The 19,747-nt window shown below is 39.7% G+C and overlaps 1 protein-coding gene and 1 pseudogene across 1 annotated transcript; both read right to left on the bottom strand.

Moving 5' to 3' along the window:
• Positions 1-274: 274 nt before the first annotated feature.
• LOC126609318 (leucoagglutinating phytohemagglutinin-like) lies at positions 275-2,823 on the bottom strand (annotated as a pseudogene).
• A 2,615-nt stretch (positions 2,824-5,438) lies between these two features.
• On the bottom strand, positions 5,439-8,930 carry LOC126606669 (mitochondrial carnitine/acylcarnitine carrier-like protein). The gene is made up of 4 exons (XM_050274045.1): positions 8,582-8,930; positions 8,429-8,491; positions 6,433-6,824; positions 5,439-6,123 (listed from the first exon to the last, which is right to left on the bottom strand). Exons 3-4 carry the CDS (start codon positions 6,822-6,824, stop codon positions 5,622-5,624), a joined length of 894 nt encoding a protein of 297 aa, XP_050130002.1. The 5' UTR covers positions 8,429-8,491; positions 8,582-8,930; the 3' UTR covers positions 5,439-5,621.
• Between the last annotated feature and the right edge of the window lie 10,817 nt (positions 8,931-19,747).

Below are 19,747 nucleotides of genomic sequence, written 5' to 3'. Positions count from 1 at the left end.
GGAATTTGACTAACATGACGGAATAGAGGCCTAGGGATTTCAAGAATCTGAAATTGGGGGAATGAGGGATTAAACGCGAGCCAGACATCTGATCCATTCGAATTCCAAGCAATGGGATTAACACAACCTTGATGCCATCCAATTCTCTTTCTTGAGAAAACTTTCACACTAACGAGGAGTGCATCTGCAACCTGTGATTGGCATTGTGGCGAACGTCGGAGTCCAGGCCGTGGAGTTTTCACCTCCTTTTGACGGCAGGTGAGGAGACCTCTGATTAGATGGGGTTTGTATCTCCTGTGTCGACACCCCGCATGGGGTTGTCAGAATCGATATCATCTCCTACAACGCGACTCAGTTGGCGATGATGATGTCCCCGGAGCTGGAAGTACCAGAGAGAAAGAGAGAAAGAAGAGAGTAAAATTGTTGCCGTCCATGATCGGGTCAGATCCACCGCCTAATCACCGTAGCTGAGTATCATCTTGGGGTCGCTGTCGTCGTCCATGGAAAGCTCGGCACGCATGTCGGAGGCCATGGAGTCTGCCACGTGGCGTAGGTGGGGCAGGGGAGTCGAATAGCTCGACGGCGAAGTCGTTAAGGCTGATCTTCAGGAATCCCGAGCCTCTGACCTTGTTGACGAACTTCCCTCTGCTACGAGCCTCTGACCTTGTCAGTTGCCGGCGTCCGTTCCGGTAACCTGCGAGGGAATCAGCTCAGGCTGTGGGGGTGCCAGTGAGACGACTTCCGAGTTTGGAACTGAGCTCCATTTCCTAGTGTGCAGATCTCTGTGATCTATCATTCTGGCAGGCAAGGTGAATCTTTTTTCAACACATATTTCTCCTGATGTATCACTCCCTTACTTCGTGGTCCTCCCCGCTGCTGTCTCTCATCTGCATCTGTTGCGGCGGCGGTTGGTGGAGATGAGCTTGAGATTAGGATTGGGAGAGTTCCTCATTTGAACATCATCATGTCCTGGCTGCCTTCCTCCTCGTAGAAATCGATTGGTTGAGGTTTCTCCAAGTACATGTCGTGGGTGTGGAAATTAAAAATATGAGTTTGCCATTTTTGTTACCTTTTGCAGTCGATGAGTTTTGGGGTTCTCTCAGCTCAGAGACAGAAAGAACTCTCTAAAGAGAGAAAGAAGAGAGAAGTTAGAGAGAGAAAGAAAGAGAGAGAGAAAGATTTGGATCTTTTCTGTTTCTGGGTTTTTGTGATTTCGCAGATTCACGACGGAGATGAAAAATTGAGAGAGAACCGACATAACTTTTCATGTCGATTCCCATAGATGGCGCCAAATGTTGATGCACAAAACCGAAGGGGTCTTGGAACAACGTAAATTCGACCGTGATCTGCAAGAAAGTAAATAACACAAGATGTATCGTGGTTCACCCCAATGTTTGGGCTACGTCCACACTGATATTGTATTTCTTTGAGAGGACTGTGAGGGAGAGAAAGAGGCTCTATAATGAGAGTGAGGCTTTGAGAGGGTGAGAGTCAGGCCTAAGAATTGGCCTCCCTAATTGTGAGGGTAAAGGGTCATTTTATAGAATAAGAGCTCTTCACTTATTACATATTTACCCCTTCCTTTATTACATAATTACATTTAGGTCCCCCAAGTATTTATACGAGATCTAAATACGGAGGCCCTAAATATGGTATAAATAGTTGTCATACAACTTAAAATAATGGGCTTGACGATCCGAAGTTTGTTGGGCCTTGGGGTCCAAAACTAATCCAAGGTCTTAAACAAACTTTTTCATTTGATTAATAACATATTAATTAATCCTAACTATAAACAAGTAAATTATTGGGTAAATCTCAGCTTACTACCCTCAAGTTTTGTGGTTTTCAACATTTGGTACATGAAGTTTTTTTCGTCTCATAGTTATACCTAAAGTGTTAATTTTGAGACAGTTTCAAACATTCGTTAGTCTGACTGTTAAGTGTTCAATTAACTGATGATGTGGCACCCATATGGACAATGATTGGGCGCCACATGTCATTAAATGGTCCACCTAGAAATTAAAAATTAAAAAAAATTAAAAAAACACACACACACACACCCGTCTTTTACCTCCCTCAATCCTCTCCATCTCTTCTGCACACCCACCAAATTTACTCAGCCTAACTTCAAATCGATTCGAACCTGCTTCGTAATCGATCTAAGCCTGCGTTTTATTCCCACTACTTGGATCCAAATTCTTAGCAGAAATATAACTACCCACTTCAATTCCAACATAAACATTTCCATCTCTCAATGCATCAAATTTAACCGTAGCAACTTTGAATTTACTTTTACCATTTCCCAGAGAAAGCCCAAAAGAACTGTTACCAAATAGGCTAAGATTAAAACCCTTTGGAACCATTACAAACGCCAATCCATCCCCACCACCGTTGGAAATAGAAAACGAGAAGTTCGTCGAAAAAGACACGGATTTCTGAGGCTTACCTTCATACAGCTCGATGGGTTTCTTGTAAATAGCTCGGCTGGCGCTTAAGCTCACTAAATTGGTAAGCTAAACTGCATATTCACCATTGACGACCTCTGCATCTCCGTACAGAGCAACATCTGACCCAAAGTTTGAAACTTCACCAAAATCGGTGAACGAAAATAAGGAGTTCGGTGGAGGTGGTTCTGAAGAAGAAAACGAGGAAAGCTAACATGACGAAGTGGGTGGAGATGGAAGATGCGGCCATGGATGAAATGGGTTGGAGCTAAATCTGGGTGGAGATTGAGCAATGGGGTTTCTAAGGCTTGGGGAAGATGCCCATTTGCAATTAAAGGTGGATTTTTTTTGTTTTTTTAGGGTTTGGAAGTGGAAGAAGGCAGAGGAGGAAGGTAAAGAATATGGAGGGCCTGCAATGACAACGAGTACTGAGAGGTGGACGACGGCAAGAGGATGCTGATGAATCTCAAGTCGTTATGCTTAAGATGGATTATGGAGGGTTCTGGAGGTTCGTGACGGCGAAAAAGAAAGAATTAGAGGCTCTGAGGTCGTAGATGCCTCTGGCTTTGGGTGATTGTGTCAATCCGGCGAAGTTCATGCTGAAGGCGATATCAAAGGTGTTTCTGGTGGACAAAAGAGTGGAGAGGAGCGATAGGGGGTGTGCAAAGGAAAGAATGAGAGGGAGGGGTTGGGGGAGGTAGAAGGCGGGCGTGTGTTTTTTTTTTTTTTTTTTAATTTGTAATTTCCAGGTGGACCTCTTAATGACACGTGACACCCAATCATTGTCCACATAGGTGCCACATCATCAGTTAACGAAAGACTTAACAGTCAAACTAACAGATGTATGAGACTGTCCCAAAATTAACACTTTAGGTATGACTCTAAGATAAAAAAAACTTCATGTACCAAATGTTGAAAACCACGAAACTTGAGGGTAGTAAACTGAGATTTACCCTAAATTATTTAATTGTCCTTACTACACTCCATTATATTCTTCAATCATTACCTTATATAGTGTGTGATCCATTAGATTATATTTAGCAAAGCAATGGATGACTAAACTCTTACAAAGAATTGAAACTTACTTTCATGATTATACATCTTCAGGGCTTCAAAAACCATGAGTAACACCTAGCAGCATGCCATGGCTACCTAAGCTAAGTAGAAGAGGTGGAGAACCTATTCAGTTTAGGATTACAATGCAATACGGTCATTCTCTATATCAATACCCTTGATCACTTTATTTAGTTAATAATTTTTGGGGGACTTTTAGGTCAAGGTGGACTTGGCCTTTGAGAACGTCCTCTTGTCTCTCTTGGGTTGGTTTCGTACCAAGTCCCGAAATATCTCGAAAGAATTAGCACGTCTTAGGAAATATCTCGATCAGATCAATGACTTAAAGATGACTTATTAAGTAAATAATGACTTACTCAAGAGAAGCATGGTGTGGAAACTAGAAGATTATGAGTTTAGCATGAGAGAGAGAGAGAGAGAGAGTTAGTAGAGTTGCATGATGTTCTAGGTTGGATGATTTGGATTTCCTAGGGTGGTAACAAGGCTTCTAATGTCATGAATGCTCAAAAGAAAGGCTATGGAAAATCACTAAGATTGTTGATGTGATGCTTTGGAGTTTGACGTCGTTTGCACTAAAAGAGAGATTTCCCTAGCTTGGTGCAGTATAACCCTTTTAACGTTCTATCTTTTCTTCTAGGCTGAGTTCTTGCCCCCTTGTTAATGGCTTCTAATCTCATTTTTATAGGTGGATGACTCCCTTCTAGGGGAATCTCCAAACGTGGCTTGATCTTCTCTCCTTTTTCCTCCTAGTTCTCTTGCCACTTCCATTTTGGTGCAAGATAGGCAGACGCCATTGGCCTCGTGAAGCCTACGCTGGGCCTTCTTTCGGAGGCTCTACTTTCCCAAGGCCATCCTTCCACATGCATTACTTATGGTAACAGGTCTCATGGCTTTCACACATTGTTCTTTTGCGTGAGCTGGTGAGGGAAAGTCAACTTCTATCCTCATTAAATGCATGTTCTGCTAGGTGTTCACGTGACCTTAAGGCATGTGGTTCGGTTTCTTCCTAACTAAGTTGGTTACCTTGCTAGGGAAATGAGGAAACTAAGCCTAGTTCTCCTTTAAACCTGCCCATGTGGATCACAAGGGTTTTGGACTTGGATCTTTAGGCTCCCAAGCAGCCTAAAGTCTTCCATAATCTTGGTTCCACAAAAGCCCAATATTCTTCCGTAACCATCCACACTACAATTTACTTGACAAACCCTGGGCATGTGACTTGGGTTTATCTTAGATGAATTGTGATTAGCGTGATAAGGTTTGGCGTGATAAATATATATGAATTTGCACGAGCATGGCGTGATTTACACAAATGCGCGGCCTAATTAACATAGCATGGCATCATTAGACATATGAACCTTTCTTGATTCCACACCCTGACATGTCTTTTTAGGCTAAGCTTGAGGCTTGTATGACAATCAGGCTTTGAGGCTTGATTCGGATTGTATGCGATATTTTTTGGACCTAAAAAATAGTTTATTCATGTTTATTATCCAATATTCGGTGGCCTTTTCCAGCAAATGAGCTAGACGGGCATGGGTCTTGTGCAATGGGAGCGAGCATGTACGTGTACAATGCTTATAATTGTCTTGGCCCACAAAATATGGCTGAATTCAAAGAAAATGGGTTGGAATTGGTACTTTTCCTTAAAATTAGTTTTTTTTTATAACCCGTATGCATAATTTACCTTTTGTAATTTGGGTAGATTCAGATTTTGATGGTTTGAATGTATAGGAGAAATCTGGATTCTGGTGCTTCTCACATGCTTCTTTGATGTTAAGAGTGTTGAAGTAAACTTGTACCCTCAAAGTAACATTTAAAAGGAGGCTGCATTTGGGTATAATCAATTTGGCTTCTACCGACGACATCCGACGTCGGATGCAAGACATCTGCAAGAGTTACTACTTTCTAGGGAGAGAAAAGAAGAGAAAACCAGTGCATGTAATATGATTGGTAAAAGAATGTCTCCTCCAGCAACAGAAGTGTTGTTACAAAGAATGGAGGATCCTAGTACCCAACCACAAGTTCATGTATAGAAAAACTGCTTCCGAATCAAAAAAAAAAACACGAAAATCGATAGCGACCAATTAGCCTGGAAATAAATTGTCATCCCAAACTTGACCTTGTGACCTCATAGGCCAAGAAGCATGCTGCATTAGCTGGAATACTTCTACCCATAGCTGGTCCAAAGCCCTTATAGAGGCCTTTGACTCCCTCGGAGGCAAGAATCTTTTTAAAGGCATCAACTGACCCCGAATACTTGGGATTTTTGAAATCATCTACCTGGATTACACTCTTGACAACATCAGTTGGGTAGACGAAGCCCCAGAACGCGGCTCCCCCCAATCCTCCAGCCACTATCAAAGATCCTCTTCCCAAGCCGGAAGTGTCCTGGCCTCCAGCAAAGAACTGCTTGAGGGCTTCATAGACACCAAACATTGCAGCATTTCCAGGTATTTCGCGTGCCATAGTAGGAACCAACCCCTTGAACAGACCCCTCACACCGCCTTCCGACCTAAGTACCTGCTTGGCCACATCCAACGGCCCCCCATACTTCACTGCGCCACCCACTGAGCCAGCATCCCCCATTGCACTCTGGGCTTGCAACCTGTTCTACCATGAAATCCAAACAGAATGCACATAAGAAGGCTTCCTAATTCCTTATTGAAATGGCAAAGTGATGAAATTTGAATTTAAACCTTTTCACTAAAAAGTTGATTTTAATGAAAATAATCAATCTGTAAATACAAACCTTACACCATGATTGAAAACGCAAATGAAAGGAAAGGAACAGATTAAGGTGTTTTTCTTTCAAGGAACAAAACTAGTGTCACCTTAAATTCTCCATGACACTTGGCTGAGAGTGGTTACAGACATATTACGCAAGACCCAAATAGAAAATAGTCATTAAACTGACCTGCACTTGATCAACTCAGTAGGGCATGCCAGAAAGGACACAGCTACTCCAGCCCCTCCCCCACAAATGACCTGCTGACTAACTGTAAGCGGGACACCAGGTTGAGACCTTAACAATGTCTCCATTTGCCCTTTTACGGTGAAGAGGACAGCATTGAAGGCTGCAACAGTGGCAAGTGGAGCTCCCATTCCTTTGTAGAGACCCCCAGCTCCCTCAGCCGATAATGTCTGCTTGACAGCATCAATAGCACCTGAGAACTTGGGAGGTTGCCCTGGAAGTGGAGTAGGCTGGCTTTGGAGTTTAACCTTAATGGTATCAAATGGGTGGCCAACTACTAACTGTGCTACCCCTCCCATAGTCCCAGCGGCTAAGTCCTTAACTACTTCCCCCATCTGCATATTCAGAATTAGAAAACCAAAAAAGTTATTTTTCGGCATATGAATATAATACACACCTTCCCGAGAAGTTTGATGGAATAATGGTTCTCCTAAAAATTAACAATCTACAACCAGATGCCCAAATTTTTTTTCAATGCAGAGAACTTTTTGAAACATCACCTTATACATCTCTGTCCATGTGGTATGTCAATTTGTAGATACAAATTTGATGCATGACAAAGCGAATAATATGTCGAAAGTATTCTGTTTGTTTCAACTAGGTCTTTTGATTGTTGTAAGACTCTGGTAGGTCCTATTCATAGAGAAATTATGGAACGAAAAGAGACTACAAACATCACACCACTAGGATTCTAGAAATCACCATCAGCGGCCTTAGTACCATTCCAGTCACCTAAAAGTGATTTTCAAATGTTTCTGGAAAGCGGCAAATGGATTATGTAAAGAAACAACACACGATTTTATCATCCGAGCCCTTAATAACAATCAATGGATTTTCACTCATTGGAAACAAATCACAAATAGAAATCCATAAAACGAAAACATATCTTTCTGAAAAATGAGTAACAGGTAGTCATCCCTTCTTCAATGATCAGTTGGATGGGGATGAGGAAATATTTAAAAACTGTGTTCAAGAAAGCACAACAAGAAAAACGAAAATAAGGAATGATAGATCATTTTGTCCAGTCTTTGTACTGATAATCTGATATCCAATGGTGTTTATATCTCTTCCTATCTGAACCCTTTTTAGCTTTTTTTATTTATTTTTTTTTTTTCCTTCACATAACAAAATAGACACTGAACTTCAGATTTTGAATGCCAAAACAATAATCCATCATCAGTTCTCTGACAAAACACCGTCGATGAGACTCTAGGGAAAACTGCAAGACTCAAGTAATCAGCAATCACCAAAAAGAAATATCACCATACAAATTTCCTATGCTATGATAATACCTACACAATTGGGTTTTTTTGCTTGAAATCTCGAACAGAAACATTTGATGAACGGATTAAGACTAAAAAGCACAAAAACAATTAGCTAGATTTTGCATTCCGTCCTACATTTCTACTTTCCCGTAAAAAGCTCATGTACTGCGGATTCACAGCCAGTACTGAAAGCAAAATATTCGATACTTAACCATATGTCACACTACAGCAAAAAGGAGTCTTTATTTCAAAGATTCAGTTTACTAAATTTCATATTATTCATTGAAAAGTAATGTACATTGCAATTGAATACCAAAAAATTTAAATACAAAGTTAGGAATAGATTGTAACTAAGGAAAGTGATTGCTGAAATGGAGAAGATGAAAGGGTTATGCTTTTACCCATATGTCAAACATGCTTTGTAGCACACTGACAGATACTGAAATATCTTTACATTTTACAACTCAAGGATTACGATAATGGCTGAAATGGAATATATGCTTTTTCAGGCGCGCGAGAGGCGAAAAAGAGTGTGTGAAAATCAGCTTTGTATGTAAATCATCGAAATGCTCCAATTTTGCAGCTTATTGAATCTAAATATCAGAAACATGATAAACAATCAAAGACATGCGCATTGGATAGAATTGAAGCAGAAAAAAGGCGAAGAATCTTACTTGGCAAATAAATGGTGGCACCCAAAACCAAAGCAAAAGCTCGTGAGTTCAAGATGGTCCAATCTGCAAGAACCCAAGAATCATTAGATCATTACATAGAATCTGTGAAACCAAAAAACCAAAAACATGAAATACCAAAGTGGTAAAGATTACCAGAAATTTAGAAAAACTAGTTTGGTGAATGTTAAAATTGTAAGAGGACTACAATCTGTGAATAATAAGGGAAGGAGTTGAATCTTGGGGGATATCAGAACCACATGGGACTGCTTATGTGGGACGAGATTACACACACCAACCACCAGCTCCGTTACTGATGGAGTGTGAATCACATTCAGATGAGGACGCAGTGGTTGGGCAAAACTGAGGTAGGAAAAGCCAATCACAGCCACTCTCTGTCTCTCTGTCTCTCTGTCTCCGTCTCTCTCACTCTCTTGTGCTTTCCATGTGAGTTGGGACTTGGGAGCTGGTATTTTATAGGCGACAGACGAGTGCATAAATGTCCGTATCATGTGAATCGACTCTCCGAGTTCGGCGATCAATTTTTATATAGCACCTATACACTGCCATGGTAACTGTCTGTCTCGTGCTAGTAACACAGAAAATATGCGAAAATAATAGCAGTGTCCTTACATAATTGGCACATGTAATAATATACTCGTATTATATAAGTTCTTCTCATGAGTTGAGACAATTTTGGTTGCATTCGAATTTGGAGGATGGGCTTCCATCAACCATGTGTCATCTGGTTGATAAAAACATACCATGACGCATTAGTAAGCGAAACTTCCATGGGCCAGCCGCTGCTCTTGCGAAAATACAGCCTCCTATATTTTTATTCTTCCGTTCAACATTACTAACCTTATCCCATGTGAGAGCTATACAGCATTGCCCGAGTCAGAATAGAAAATTGTTTGAATAGAAGTTGCCATGTGGCATGTGAGTAATGGTTAATAATTTTAAGCTCATAAAACAAAATCAAGAGAGAATAATAACGTTTCTTTTTTTTTTTTCTTTCTTTGAAGTCTTCATTCCAAATTTTATTCTCATTATCTTTTCCATAATTATCTCTATTCAATGTATTCATTGCATAAAATATTCTTACCAACTTTGTAGTTGGAGATTTTCGTGCATCCAGAAAGTTGCTTCACTTACTTGTTAACTAATTATCAAGGCTAAAAAAAAAAGTACTTCACTTCTAATTTAAGCACTAAAAACTGTTTACTAAAAATAATAAATGCTAATTATTTTGAGAGTAACTAATGACCTCTTCACGTTATCTTTTAAAAGCATTCTCTAGAGTACTTTTCAAAACTGCTTTCATAAGAAATAGATTTGAGCCTTTTAACCATTTTTTTTTATAAATAAAATCGATATAAGTCCAATTTTACGAGTCATTATTGAGTTTAGTACAATTTGCTGGGCTAGGACTATTCATATATTATCCACATTAGTTTTTTTTATTATCTTTTTTTATTAAATTGTGGTAAATCTCATTCCTTATTTATAGGTCTATCTTTTACTCAATTTTAGGATTAATATAAGAACTCAATATTGTTTCTTCTTCTTCCGCTCCTAATTTGTATCTCAATTTTTTCTTTTGCCTCCATATAGGTTAACTATGTTAACTAATATAAGTTGTATATACTATACATGACACACCCCGACTAGAGTCGAGACGTGCTGGCCATCACCCAAAGGTGACGTAACCAAAAGTGTGAGCGATGTAAAAAAATGTGAATAAATTAAAACAGAAACTAGAACTTATTTAAACTAATCAAGTGAGTGCGTAGTAGTGGGTAGAATCCACAAACTACAAATATTCAAAGCATAGATAACATAAGGGTAAAGCAGTTAAACTAGAGAAGTACTTATTACACAACTAAGATAAGTTCCTACGTTAAGATGGAGATATGTCAGAATCGTCCGGTAATCCTTAAGTGCCACAGAGTAAGTCAGCTATCTAGGACCTGGAGGGGCAAAAAACAGAAGGGTGAGTGGGCACAAAAATAAAGGTTTATAAAACACGTTTATTTTCCGAACATACTAACCCCTCGCTGTAAAACATGTATAGTTTCCAGAAAATCATACTACGTATAGGTATGAAATCAAATGCATGCCAAATCCAGAAGTATGCCATAACACAATAAGTTAATAGCAATATAAATATAATCATGTGCTCAACAATCTATACTAGCAGGCAAGTTGAAGTCGCCTAATGCGACCTATACGACTGCACATATTGCTCATCAATCTATGTTAGCACATGAGTCGGAGTCCCATAATGCGACCTGTACGACAGGACTAGTGTAATATATATACTCTAGTACTACAATCACATGAAAACTGGCGATAATCACGGTCACCTACAAATTAGAGTCGCCTAATGCGACCTGTACGACAGGACTGGCACCTACTTTGATCCAAGGCGAGCGTGCGGTGCGGGAGGTGAACATCACGTGAAGAACTGGCCCTGACTCAGGGCGGGAGCACTAACACCGGGGTGCATAAATGATAAGTGAACTATATGAATGTATGCATGCCATAATGATTCAATGATTTCAATCAGCATAATAAACTTACCTGAACTTACCTGAGCATCCTGTGAGCAGTGGCGAAGCTACAGAGGGACTGGGAGGGGCGTCCGCCCCTCCCCTCGCCGGAAATTAAGCCCATGAGGGTGGTTCCGCCCCTCTTATCTTGTCGGAATTAATGGCTACACCTGCACTGCATATCGGTTGCTATCTGGGTTTCTGTTTGAGTTTCTGCTGCTGTGCAGCAGCATATGTTTTTGTTTTCAAATCCCTTAAATGAAACGGCATCATTTCATTTAAAAAAAACCACTCCTTACTAAAACGAGCCGTTTCGTTTGATAGGTTAAAAAAATAAAAATAAAAACTTAAAGGGAACATTGTCCCGTGCCTTTAAAGCAGCCAACACTTTTTCAAAACAAAACTCCTTTTTAAAAACCAATCAGAACAGCCGTGCCCCCCCCCCCAAATCCCCGCAATAGTTTCAGTTTCAGCGCCCTCCGTGCCGTTCCGTTGTCCTTTATTTCTCCTTCAAGCCGAGCCAGCCAGCCGCCAGCCTCTAGCAGCCAACCTATTGGTTGGTTTTTCACTTCTCTCTCAATTTTGGGTAAATTTTTTAACTTTCTAATTTATATTATCCCTAACCCTAATTGATTAATTAATACGAAATTTTAGTTTATTAATATAGAATCATAGAGTAATACACTAATATAGTTATTGATTATTAATTTTCGCCCCTCCCCCCGTCAATTCCTGGCTTCGCCACTGCCTGTGAGATTATTTAGCATTTCACAACAGTACAATATTTATAAGCAGATAAAATGTATATGAATATGCCATGTCAATATGTAAATCTCAACCGCATAACAACGTTTTTGAAATAAATAAAGCATGGCATAGTATGCATAAATCAATTTAAAAGTATTTGTGGAAACTATAAAGTGTGTATATATATATATATATATACACACACACGAAAACAAAGTGCCCACTCAATGATATGTCGAAGGATTGTAGCCCCCTAGCCTCGTTTGTCCATGTACGTCCTCATGGTAAGTCTCTCCTATATGTGAAACAACTAACAATAGTTAACTAAATAACACATACGAAAAAGTTAGGAAAAACTCCCCATATTTTGCTCAAACGGAAGGTTTGAATATATGAAAATGTTCTACTCGAAGTCACGGACCCGCACGTGTCAACTAATCACTAGCCAGAGGTCAGACACACCCTCACCCACCGCCCAACCCACGGCCACACGCATAGGCACGTGCACGGCAGAAGCTAACGGCCGTCAGGAATATTTCGTCAGAGTTGACGGAATATTCCGTTAAATAGTTAACAGAGTTTAACGGCGTCACCTGATGCCGTTAGAATATTCTGTCAACTTTGACGGAATATCCTTTGTCTTCTACGGTGAGCCTCATCGTCCACCACCGTCTGGTTTCACCGGTTTCAAGGAAATTTTCAAAATCGCATAACTTCTTCATTTCTTAACCATTTTGACCAACTTTATATGGAAATGAAGCTCTTGAAGAGAAGAACAAGATTATACCTTTCAAAAATCCAAAAAGTGGACGAAAGTGACCTGATGGTTCGAAAGGTTCGACCAAAACCTCGAATCCTTGAACTCGCTGGTTTCGATGTCAACTCGACTCCAAACTTAGTTTAAGGACTCTAGGGGGTTGTGTAGAAGCTTCCTCACGTTCTAAAACCTTGTGACTCGGCCTGAAACTCATCGGAGGAAAACTCACCAAGTGAGACCTTCCGAGTTGGAGAGTCAAAACTCATCCGTTTCACGATCTGAGGGTACGACTTTGATTGTGAGTTCAAGGGGAGTTCAATGGCAGTGTTTTGGGAGTCGATCTAGGGAGTTTGGACGTCAAAATTTCTAGTTGCAGAGAGAAGATAGGTTTCAAAGAGAGAAAGAAAAGGAAAAGAGAGAGAGAGAGAAAGATAGAGAGTGTGTGTGTGTGTGTGTGTGTGTGTGTGTGAATGTAGTTTCTGATTGGGGGAGAGAAAGAGTAGGATCATATTTAATTGGATGAAAGGGAAGGTTCTGATTGGTGAAAAGGGAATTAGGGAAAAAGAGTGAAGGTGAGGGTTTTAGGGAAATCAAATTTGATTGATGGGGTGATTCGAAGACACATATCCACTTTTGAGGAGAAGCGATTGGATTTCAAATTTTGTACAAATGTACACAATCTTTATCCTTAACAGTGTTTCTGATACTGTAAATTTGTACGTGCAGGTACAAAATACTCGTGGTTAACGTACTTTAACGGAGAGTAACTTTTTCGTTACAAATCTGATTCGGGTCTAACTCGCACCCACGCGTTCGTAACAACGAGTACCATTTAATGATGATAGCGAGAAAAATGATTTAAAGCTGCATAATCACGTCCACGTCACTTTGCCCACAAGGGCATAAATGTCAATTTACACACTCGGGGAGAATTTACATAGGAAATTAAGGACGGGTCATCATAATACATATCAGAATACATACTAGTATGGATTTATAAATACATAGAAGATAAAGTTTCTTTGAAATATTTTCATGGATGATAGGTAAATTAATTTTTAATTATTTTTGTAGATACCTGTATCATAAGTTAAATATATATTTTCAAACTATGGTCTAGTCATCATATATGATCACCATCTTACCACATCTTATTCATTATTGGTATTGTACATAATTAAAACTGTCACGCTCTGATCCCAATATATGTTTAGGATTGACACGTGATGCTCATGTGTAAGGTGCGAGGAATACAAATAAGATACACGCTCCCCTACGAATGCATTTTTACATCCCACAGCTTAGGTAGATCACTTAGCCCCGTTCATCTTCGGCGCAAGAGCGCTAGACCAGTGAGCTATTATACACTCTTTCAAGGGTGGCTGCTTCTAGGCAAACCTCCTAACTGTCTCAAATACTAGTGCTAAAATTCACAATATTTACAACAAAAGTAAGGTGGTGGGGTCTCTGCCACAATGTACAACAACTATACAACAAAAACAACTAACCATTACTAAGGTTAAAACAGTTGTTAACCAATGACGTGGTGCTCGCATAGACAATGACTGGGCACCACGTGTCAATCTGGGCCCACGTATATATTAAAATTTTTTATAAAAAAAATTTAAGATTAAAAGGTTTTGAAAATTTTAAAATTTGAAAAAAAAAATGAAGAGAGTGGATGCGTTGAAGGAGCATTTCAAGAGCCCTAATTCGCAGGACCAGACCTAGATTTGGCACCAAGCTTCACCATTTCGCAGAATAGATCAGAGAAGACGATCAGTTGCACCTCCTCGCGACCAGAGCCTTCCCTATCTTCAACTCTCGGTGAATCGAAGCTGCAAATCAGTTATACCTCCAATGTAGGGCTGGAAAAAAAATTCCAAAAATTCCAAACCATATCGAAAAAATCCCGATCCCGAACCGAAAATTCTGAAATGTTTGGTACTTATCCCGAACCGATCCTGAGCCATTCGGTATAGGATTCGGTCTGCCCATTCACTGGTTCGATAATCCCAAACCCAACCGACTAGATTCCTTTATATGCTTTTGAGTTGTTTTTTTTTGGGATTTATTGGTTGTATAAAAGCTAAAAGATGCCCCATGTATTTCCTCATTTCTATCCAACCCTATCAGAGTCGTTTGGCTCCTCCATTCTCTTTCTAATAGCTTCGAGAGACTTCTTTCTCTCTCTTCAATTTTTGTCAACACGAAAACCTAGCCTCCCCCATTTTTGTTTCATCCCTTTTCCAAACACTAGCCACTCCTTCCTCTGTAAATGAATTCCCCATAAATCATTCACACAACCATATCCACCTTCACTGCAACTCAATCCCCCATAAACCACTCACTCAGCCATAGCCACCTCCACTGCAATTTAGACTCGAGCTCTCGAGGTCTTTCTCATACCATCATAGACCCTAGCCTCCATTTCTCCTTGGATCTGTGAGGAATGGTCGCTGTTAGAACCTAGAAGCCACCATCATTGAATATCGCACCTCCGTGAGCTCGTTAAGGTCGACAGTGGTTCCTGATCTCGATCTAGTTCTGAGCCTTGAGGAAGGTCGGCGAATCCTGAACCATACTGAAATCCCAAATTTTTTTTGAGAATCCCAAAATTCAGGATTACTGAAATATAGGTTCAGTTTTGGTTTTCAGAATCTCATCCTGAAAAATGTTGGTTTGGGATTTGGGATCCGATTTTTGGTAGAGGATCCCAAACCAAACCAGCCCTATTTCAATGGGCTGTTGTCTTAGTCCAATTGCCTCAATGATTTTGGGTCGGTAGAGATGTTTTTTTTGTTGGGGCAATTCAACTTCCAATGCTTAGGCATTTGGAGGTCCCCTGGTCTTGCTCTTAGGGTTAATTCTATTTGGTTTGATTTCCAAAACCACTAAAATCGAAAACCAAACCAACCAATTTTAGTTCCTTTTTTTTTTTCGATTCAATTTGTTTTGACTTCGATTCGATATTTGATTCCTTTTTTTCTTTCTATTTTTCGAACTCACCTTTACTTTTTAGTACTCCACATCTAAATTTCTTGTATTTGTATATGATCTTGTTCAATTTTATTTAGTAGCAAAAGTGTTCAAAAAATTAACAATTAGATTTTGCGTATGAAGATTTAATGAATATCTGCAACTGTTAAATTTTGCATAAAATGTGTACATTGCAACAAGATCCGATCTCATCAATAAATAATAAACGTACATTTCAAAACAAATAAACAAATAAAATGTCCATTGGGGATGAATTCAGCTTGGCTTGCAATTCAACAAGGAGAAATTTTTCAATGTGATGGGAACATAATCCGGCACACCAAGTATCATAATACAACGGGTTGGAATTTTTTTCTTTTTTGGATTAATTACAGTTTGTTACCCTGAAGTTTCTTGGTTTTTAACATTTCATACATCAAGTTTTTTCGTTCCAGTCTGGTACCTAAAGTCATAGTTTTGGGACACTTTCATACGTCCGTTAAGTTTTCCATCAGAACCTCCATTAACTGATGATGTGACGCCCACATGGATAATGATTGGTCACCACGTATCACTCTGGTGCCACGTGGACATTAAAAAAATTAAAAATTAAAACAAATCTTCAAGATCCTTTGTTTTAGATTATCTAATAAATCACTTAATGAAAGTAGATTATTTTTCATTCATTTCAAAACATCCACGATCCATTCTAGAACCAAACATGAACCTTTCGATTAATTTGGCTCTCGTGCTCAATTTATTGAATTCCTTTTGAGAATTTCATTGGGACCTAAAAGAATTTTGCCAATTCCTTCCACCGCAACCCCCCTTACACACACACACACACACACAAACTTTTCTTTCTTTCTCCCATAAAGCCTCTTTAAAAAAATTAAAAACTAGGGTAAATCTTAATTTACTATCGTGAAGTTTCTTGGTTTTCAACATTTCATACATCAAGTTTTTTTCATCCCAGTCTGATACATAAAGTGATAATTATTGGACAATTTCATAAATCTGTTAAGCTTTTTTGTTAAAATAACAATTAACCTGTGACGTGACGACCATGTGAACAATGATTGAACACCACGTGCACATTAAAAATAAAAAAAATTAAAATTTAAAAAATAAGTAAATAAATTAAGGGATTGAAAACACCTAGTTCATAGTGCAAGAATTTGTTCCCGAACCAGCAACCTAATTGCTAAGAAAACGAGATGGACCCCCTTCTTGGGTTCGCAATTGGAGTAGTCGATGCAGGTGAGCAAGACGAGATCACTGCCAATATTGGCAATGAATTAGAGGTGGAGCTACTAAGGGACCAGAATAGTCCTGGGCCCATCCTGCCTTTTTTCTTGATACAATAACATATTGTTGTTGCTTGCGCCTTATCAGTGGAATACCATTAAATTCAAGTATGTCCCTTCTTAATCTAAACTCTATTTTCCTTTTACATGCCTCGTTTTTCACTCCATCTCTCTTATTTCAGTGCAGACTTCCCATCCCCTCCTTTTGCTATCAACTTTTCTTTGTCATTTCTTTAGTCCTTATGTTATATTTTCAAATCTTTCATGCTTAACTCTTACTTCATATTCAAGTGTTTGAGTTTGCACAATGTTTTTAGTTCTCTGTATTGAATTTGATTATGTTTATACCATATAATAATGGGCTGCAAGCCCAAAATAATGGGTTGCAATGTTTTGTGAAGAACGAAGGCCCATAAGCCTAAAATAGCACCAACCAGGTCATCAAAAGTACGTCCAGTACTCCACAATTATTTGGCAACCCGCCGCTATTACCACCAACCAGGTGACCAAAAGTACGTCCAGTACTCCAAAATTATTCGGCAACCTGCCGCTATTACCACCAACCAGGTGATGAGCTGTACAACCCGTACTCTAATTTGGCAATTAGCCATTCATGCCACCAACCAGGTAATCAAAAGTACGCCCAGTACTTCATATTATACATGAGCATTACTCATATCAATCATACATAAACATTCATGAGCATCACTCATATCAATCATACATAAACATTCATGAGCATCACTCATGTCAACATTCATGAGCATCACTTATGTTAACATCCATGAGCATCACTCATGTCAATCAAACATTCATGAGCATCACTCATGTCAATCAGCTTCAAAAACTTCATTTACAAAAGCTTTAGCTTCAAAAGCTTCATTTACAAAGCTCTAGCTTCAAAAACTTCATTTACAGAGCTCTAGCGTCAAAGCTTCACTTACAAAGCTTCAGTGCAGGGTATACAAATACCGCATCCGAACAACCGTCATTTCGGCCCATACATAGATTTAATTTGAAGTTTCCAGCCAACAGACTCTATTGACCGATGACTTAGGGGACTACATTATGTATCATATATTGGACCTCAACTGGGCCTCATGAAAAATACTTGGGGGACTTAGCCCATTATTTATGTATTAAGGAGCGAGCCCTTATTCTATAAAAGGGACTCCCTCACTTTCATTAGAGAGCACCCATTATTCATGTACTGAGGAGCGAGCCTTTATTTTATAAAAGGGACTCCTTCACCATCATTAGAGAGCAATGATGCAGCTGAGCAACCACCTCGCCGCGAGCATCACTCCTAACCCATCACTTATGTTTTGAGAAGTGAGCCCTTATTCTATAAAAGGGACTCCCTCACCACCATTAGAGAACATCGCCGCCTACTGAGCAACCGCCTCGCCACGAGCATCAACTCTAGCCCATCATTTATGTATTGAGGAACGAGCCCTTATTCTATAAAAGGGACTCCCTCACCATCATTAGAGAGCATCAACTCTAGCCCATCATTCATGTATTGAGAAGCGAGCCCTTATTCTATAAAATGGACTCTCTCACCTTCAAACGCCGTAAACCGAGCCAACCAAGGCAACATAAGCCACGAGCCTCGCAGCCTCGCAGCGTGTGCTACTTCTAGTTAAGCGTCATTTCAGATTGAGCACTGCCTCATATCGAGCATCAGTTCAAGACATCATCTAGTTACTTCGGCCCACACATGGACTGAATTTCAAGTCTCCAGCAGAAAGACTCTCTTAATTGAAGACTTGGGGGACCACTGTTTATACCATATTTAGGGCCTCGTATTTAGACATCGTATAAATACTCGAGGGGCAAATATGTAATTAGGTAATAAAGGAAGGGGCAAATATGTAATTAGGGGAGGAGTCCTTATTCTATAAAAAGGCCTCAACACCCTCACAAACCCTAAGCCTCTTACCCCCTCTCAAAGCTCTCACATTACAGAGCTCCTCCTCTCTCTCTCCCTCAGATAAATACATATTCAGTGTGGACGTAGCCCAAATCTTGGGGTGAACCATGATACATCTTGTGTTATTTACATTACTTGCAGATTCACTGTCGAATTTACGTTGTTCCAAGACCTCCGATTTTGTGCATCAACAGATTGGTTTTCCAAATGTGCAATTTACTACAACTTTTCATGTTATGAGGCCTCTCCTCACATGAAATTCTGGCTCTGCCACTAGCGATGAGAAAAAGGCGCTATGGACGGATGTCGATGCGGAGATTGACGAAGTACTGTCCAAAACCCTAAAATTCAATTTCCATAGAGCAACCAACGCCCTCCGTTGATTTCCCTCTCTCTATAGCTGTCACCACCAAGCCCCGACCTAACCTTGTGGAGCATCCCTAAAAGGGGTATGGGAACCCGGTTTTTATGGGTTAATTTTTTATTATCCACTTGGGCCCATATTTACACGTAGAGCTCAGTCATCGTGACATGTCTTGACCTCGATATTCCTCGAATACCTAGATAGGCACGTGTTGGCCGACACCTGAGGGTGACGAAAGCCATTTATTGAATACAAGAGTAATGATTAGGAGGAAATATTCATGAATAATCGTTAGAATCTAAATGTAATAAACAAAGTTTAAGGGAATGTCTAGAGTGCATAGAACACAATCTAAAACAAGATCACAAAAGGAAAGATCATTACAAGATATCACTCAAGTGAGTGATAGACTGCTATTGGTAGGGGAATGCCTCGTACGTTGTGTCGTAGTCCTTGTTTCTAAGACCTGAATGGGGGCGCAAAACAAAGGTGAGTGGACCAAGTTCATATATACAATAATAATAAAACAGTAATCAAGATACTAACCCCCACAATTTATATAAAGAAAAATACTAGCATAATAAGTGATGGTTTTACTGAAAACCCTAGCATGCCAAAAATATCTCAAAAGTCATCATGGAAAATAAAATACCAAACGTCTCACAGATCGTCTCGTCACGTGA

This window comes from Malus sylvestris, chromosome 16 (assembly GCF_916048215.2).
Source record: "Malus sylvestris chromosome 16, drMalSylv7.2, whole genome shotgun sequence".
NCBI classification, from domain to species: domain Eukaryota; kingdom Viridiplantae; phylum Streptophyta; class Magnoliopsida; order Rosales; family Rosaceae; genus Malus; species Malus sylvestris.
Note: the sequence above shows the minus strand (reverse complement) of the source record. Positions and strands in the feature narration are given on the sequence as shown.